This window comes from Vigna radiata, chromosome 6 (genome assembly GCF_000741045.1).
Source record: "Vigna radiata var. radiata cultivar VC1973A chromosome 6, Vradiata_ver6, whole genome shotgun sequence".
Lineage (NCBI taxonomy): Eukaryota > Viridiplantae > Streptophyta > Magnoliopsida > Fabales > Fabaceae > Vigna > Vigna radiata.
The window spans coordinates 30,682,898-30,688,921 of record NC_028356.1 but is presented as its reverse complement, the minus strand read 5'-3'; the positions used below and the strand labels follow the sequence as shown (position 1 = coordinate 30,688,921).

General features: G+C 35.3%; 1 protein-coding gene and 1 pseudogene across 1 annotated transcript; both read right to left on the bottom strand.

Moving 5' to 3' along the window:
* Positions 1-379: 379 nt before the first annotated feature.
* On the bottom strand, positions 380-1,837 carry LOC111241885 (annotated as a pseudogene).
* A 1,349-nt stretch (positions 1,838-3,186) lies between these two features.
* On the bottom strand, positions 3,187-6,024 carry LOC106763052 (cytochrome b-c1 complex subunit 7-2). Its single transcript, XM_014647217.2, has 4 exons — positions 5,853-6,024; positions 5,606-5,763; positions 4,889-4,936; positions 3,187-3,635 (listed from the first exon to the last, which is right to left on the bottom strand). The coding sequence occupies exons 1-4, from the start codon at positions 5,944-5,946 to the stop codon at positions 3,567-3,569; spliced, it is 369 nt and encodes a 122-aa protein (XP_014502703.1). The 5' UTR covers positions 5,947-6,024; the 3' UTR covers positions 3,187-3,566.

Sequence of the window (6,024 nt, the reverse complement as noted above, 5' to 3'; positions counted from 1 at the left end):
AAGCGTAACATTATAATCAAAATTACAAGTCTTCCAAACAATTTTTGACTTCTCTTTATACTTTGGGCTTGGTATCATCATAAAAAATAATATCAACTTCTTTTGTTCTCAACATATATATCACTAGTAAATTAACCAATATATAAATTTAAATTGAATAAATAAAGTGATAAATCTTTCATTTTCACTTTTAACATATTGAAAGACTTGATATAAACTCAACATATTCTAATTAAGATTTGGACCTATCGCAAAATAGGTTAAACTTAAATTTCATTATTACAATATGATATTAAAATCATTAGGAGTTTATCTTAATTGAAATTTGGATCTATCATTTCATACTATTGGGTTGCCTCTGTGATTCTGACATTTGATATCTTTAGCATGCGGATACATTCAATAGAGAAAAATTAATTAAGAAAAACAAATCTCATCTTACTAAAGTGTTTTTTTATAGAATCTAATTATGATGGTTAAATTTGTTTAGTTTCATAAGAGACAAAATATTTTAATTAAAAAAAGAATAATGTAATTACCTGAAATAAATAACACTTGAATTTCAGAATGTCATTAATGATATTTTTAGTTTAATTTAATTTGAATAAAAAATAGGTTAAATAAATTTAGTGGTCCTTATTTTTGTTGTTTTTCTTCAAATAAGTCTCTATATTCAGGTTGATCAATATGGTTCCTGTTTTTGCAAAATTAGAGCAATTAAGTCCATTCCGTTAACTTATCTTGACGGCGTTAAAAATCTTGTTAGCAGACAAGATGAGGTGTCATTTTTGAAAGACGTGACACATACATGGACTTAAATTATTTGTTTAGGTTTTAAAATAAAAACGCATGTGCATTAAGTTTGTAATTGTAAAGTTTAAAGAATTGGAAAAATTGGGGAACAGACACCCTCCCAACAGAGCCACCTCCATATCGAAATTTCCTTTCACGGTTGTAGGGAGTTCAACTTCATGAAGGCTCTCGCACGTGAGGTCAAAGACGACTATGAGATCGGGTTGGTCAGGTTCGAGTTTGCAAGTGACGACCCAGTGAAGGGCACTGCCGACCAAAACGCCCATGGTCCACGCGCAGCACAGGGCGTAGGGCATGCTAGGGAGGTTTTTCTAGGCGTCAAATTTGAGTGTGTAGAGTTGGACCTAAGAATCGAAGGTGCGATAGTGGAGATCGAAAAAGTAAGTAATGCTGACGAGCTTGTAGTCATTGGAGGCGACATCGTGGCTGAAGTTGTGGACACAGGCTATAAAGAGGGAGGAGTCTGGGCAGTTGAAGCGGTCAGTGGGGAGAATCCGGTGCTTGCGGAGGTGAGGGTTCCATAAGGCAATGTCGTCGGCGACATTGGAGATACAGATGAGGCTGTTGCAGGAACCGAGAACCTTGATGTTGTTGTTGTAGCACATGAGAGGGTGAGTGATTTCGAGGGGTTTCTCGAGGAATTGAAGGTCAACGGTGTAGAGGTGGGAGTGGTGACGGAGAATGAGGGTGGTGTGGGATTTGTTGAGGTGGAATAGGATGAAGTGGGTGGTGTCGATGAGGGAGCGCCACCACTTGCAGGTGGAGTGGAGCCGCAAGACTGACTTCACCGGTAGACGGGACAAGATTTCGGTGATTACTTCCACGAGAAGATTTGCCATCACTAGGATTGCATATAACCGAAATTGATTCCTATTGTTTCCACTTGATTCTCATGAATTGGGATTGATTTTCTGTTTTTTTTATGCTAGGGTTTGCTTCTGAAGAAGACTCAGTGTTACCAACAGGACGAAGAGCAAGAGTACTCCTTTAACATCCTCTTCGAAGAACAACAACAACCTATTCCCACCAGACCCACCCCCTCGCAAAAAGTTATCAACCAACACCCTTCGAAGAAGAACCACCACCCTTTTCAATTAGGGATTTTGCAGCTTCAGCTCAGGGATGGATTTAATCAAATCCAAAATTGACAACTTGCAATAGCTAAACACGTGTTTGTGAATTGTAATTTAAGTCCACGTCTTAAAGTGGTTATGTGCCACGTCTTAAAGTGGTTATGTGCCACGTCTTTCGAAAATGAAACCTCATCTTGTCAGCAAGCAAGATTTTTAACGCTGTCAAGAGAAGTTAACAAAATGGACTTAATTCTTCTAATTTTGCAAAGAAACAGGAACCAAATTGATCAACCTAGAAATACAAGAACCTACTTGAAGAAAAACAACAAAAATAGGAACCACTGAATCTATTTAACCTAAAAAAATATTTAGGCAAGTTCATTTGCGCATGCCTAACTCCACCCTATGTTACTACTCTTGGGCTATTACTTCCTCAATTACTAACTGCACCCTACAATAAGAGAAAAAGACTTACATATCCTTTACCAGCTACCACCACCATCACTGTTGTCACAGCTTCCACATTACCACTATTGCAGAGGAAGATGGAGGGAAAACATTGCAGAGAAAGAAAAAGAGAAAAAAAAAAAAAAAACTCATTTTGGGAAGTTCTTTACGAAATATATTTCATGTATTTCAAAATGTTCAATCTGAAACTTCGGAAACATATTTTATGTAGGGATATTTTGGAAAATTTATTTCAAAAAGTATTTTTATGAGTTTTGAAAAATTTAGTCCAGAAATTTCACTCCAGAAAATCAATTCCAAAACACATTTGATGTGTTCTGGAATTTTTGTTTTTGAAATTATAATCAGAATTCTTTTTTTTTGAAATATTCTATTCTGGAAATCTTATTTTGGAAATTCCGAAAAACTTATTTCGAAAAGTTTTTGAAGTTTATGTATTCGAAAGTAACTTTTACACATATGTGTGTGTGTAAATATTTCATTTTTGTTACCTCTGGAGAAAACATTGTTAGATGATACAGTACAGCTCCCTTTTATTTGCTCATCAAACATAGTTGCCAAGCATCTCTTTCATGGAGTACAGGATTTGTAGTAAATATTTCCTCAAAACCGTGTTAAATATTACCTACTCAGTAGTTTCTGTTATCAGTTTTGTAATTTAAATTTATGACCTCATTACATAAATAGCCCATATAGCCTTACTCCAAGGTGTTTCTCTACCAAAAACCATTGATTTTCAATATCACTTACATTTAAAGCAAGACAGTACACCCACATTTTAGTATCACTTACATTTTTAATAGGAGTTGAATGGGGAAATAAATGCTAAACATAAAAAGCACCCAACCAAACAATTCATTCACCAAGTATTTGCATTGTAGCAAATATTTTTGTTCCTCTTCGAAACAAAGGCCAACACAAGGCAGTGACGAGCTTCGACAACATATACAAAAGGTAATGATTTCAAAAGAAAAACTAAGCACAGAGCCAAAAGAACATTCAAGCTATAAATTTCAAGGCAAAAGTGTCTATTGTTGCCATTATTAGAAAATGCCTGCTGAGGCCAGTTTATACCATCAAAAAATGCATTTCATATAAGTTTATCAAGAAACCGTACATGTTTTCTTCTTAAAAGAAAACATTCTACCACAACATCAATACATTGTAAACCTCCACTTCAATCAAAATACCTTCATGTAATACTTAATTCACTCAAGGAATAGATCGTTGATATAGGGGCAAACCTCCCAATGCTTCACGTTCTGCTCTCTCCCTCTTCACCTGCAAGTCATAAGTGACAAAGCATTTAGAGACAATTTTAGCAGCTATTTGGTTGTTGATTGTTCATATCTTAACACTTTCTGCTTACATGTAGACAAAATTCTCACAATCGTCTACTGAGAGAAATTCTTACCTATTCTGAAAGTGATACTCCTCCATTGAAAATGTTAAAAGTTGGATAAGTAATAGATTGATTTTATAATGATTTATAGGCTTCACTATGTTTTAATTCCTGAAATTTGGGATAAATCTGTTTTTGGTGCCCCAAATTGAAAGAAAAATACGTTATAGTTCCTCAAATTTCAAAAAGTGTTTTTCAGTCCCTGCAGCCAAATAACATTAACAAAAATGGTGACATGTTGCTTGAAACATAACATGCGTCAAATGTTGGGAGTGCCAAGTCACTTCCGTAATACTGTCTGACAACATGCACTGAAAACATTTCACAAAAAATTGATGGACAAATAAAATTATTTGTTCAGTTTGAGGAACCAAACACAAATTTATCCTCAATATCAGATACTAAAAACATAATTATACTTTATAATAAAATGGAACTTTTTTGTGCATTACTCTTAGATATACAATTTGCTTTCAGGTTAACATTCACCAAATGACCAGTCCATACCCAGAAGGCTCAAGCTCACAAACCATGCTTCAAAATAGTAGCCAATTGATTATTACAATTCAGGAGTCATAAAACCTTCTTCCCCTAAAACCCCACAACAAAAGTGAAATTCATTTCTTCTTTTCTATGGACAGTGTATATTGCCAATATTTTCTCCAAATATAATTCTGAAAACAAAATGTTTGTCTAGATTTGTGTCTTCATCCAAACAAACCAATAAAATGATGTTGCAAGGACAGAGGGATAAGCTATTCTAAGCTAAAGAAAATTTGCCAGACCATTATTACAGCAAGTAGGCACTGACAAAAGAAAGCTACAGAATTGAAGTGATAGTGTGAAACAAAAGGAAGTCTTCATTTCTTTATACTTCATATATAGAATACAAGTGAATAATCAAATATACTAATATATTTCTTGAAATGATAGTAATATCAACAACAAGAGCACTAACAATATAAGCAATGCATGCATGTTACAAAATACTGTTCACTTGTTGAACTTTTGTTTTCATTGGTTTCACAAAAAAGACACGGAGAATAAAGAAGGATGTAATCAACTCCATCAAATATTATAATGAAACATGCGCCAACACACATACTTAATTACACATAACAACAGCACTTACAAGAGCCAGCATATCCTGGAGGTAGCCCCTGAACGGTGTTTGCATAGCCTGTCATTAAGGCAACACCAGAAAATGAGAATCCAAAATCAACATTATAATCAAAAGTTTCATAATATGCAAATCTTCATACATGCGCATACTCCAAAATGGACATTAAATCTTCACACACATAAGAAACAAACACAACTAGTTAGTGTTTTCTCAGACAATTTAGCACATTTAGCAAAAATTTGGACTGTCCAATATTATCAGGTAGTTTCACATCATGGTTAGGTTACAGTGACTAAACTTCTCAAACCCTCAAAATGCATTTCTCATCACCTAGCCATATTAATACAAAATCATGACTCTGTACATCCTCTAAGTCAGTCAACTGTAAGCATTTAGTGATACATTCATATACATCCATCCATCAAGTCTTTAATCTAATGAATTTGACCCAGTCACATCATAGCATTTCAACACATGATTTTCTTTCTCATCCATCTTGGTTGTAACTAAAACCCAACAAAAACAACAAATCTATCAAAGACCAAGTAATTAATAGATTCATACACATCCCACGTCTACCATTGTAGGCAATAGATTCATACATATCCATCATCTCTAAAACCCTAATTAATTGGAACCAGTCAACAGAAACAAGAATAGGATACCTCGAAACTAAGCTCAACAGCAATAATAATAAAATAGACGAAAAATAAGAAGAAGAAAAACCTGAAGATCTTCAGGGAGGTACTCGTGCTTCATGGAAAGGTCGATGGCGCGTTTGAGACGAGCGTGGCGGGCGTCCACCACCTCCTTCGGGAGCCGATTCAGCGCCTCCTTCACATCCAGATCGTAGTAAGGATCGTACAAATCGTCGTATCGGAGCCCTAATTTACAAAAGCCAAAACGATTTTCACAACTCGGCACTATTAGGGTTGCGGAAATTGGAGCGACAAGAGAGAAAAGAGGAATGAACCGTATTTGCTAAGGCGTTTGACGAGGGATTTCATGTGCTGAGCGGCCAACCAGTTCTTCTTTGGATCGAGAAAAGATTGAAGAAACGACGCCATTGCAATTGCTCTGTTCGCTTTCTTTCTCGCTCTTTCGTTAGAGTTTATCGAATAATCACACAAGAAGAGCAACACAAG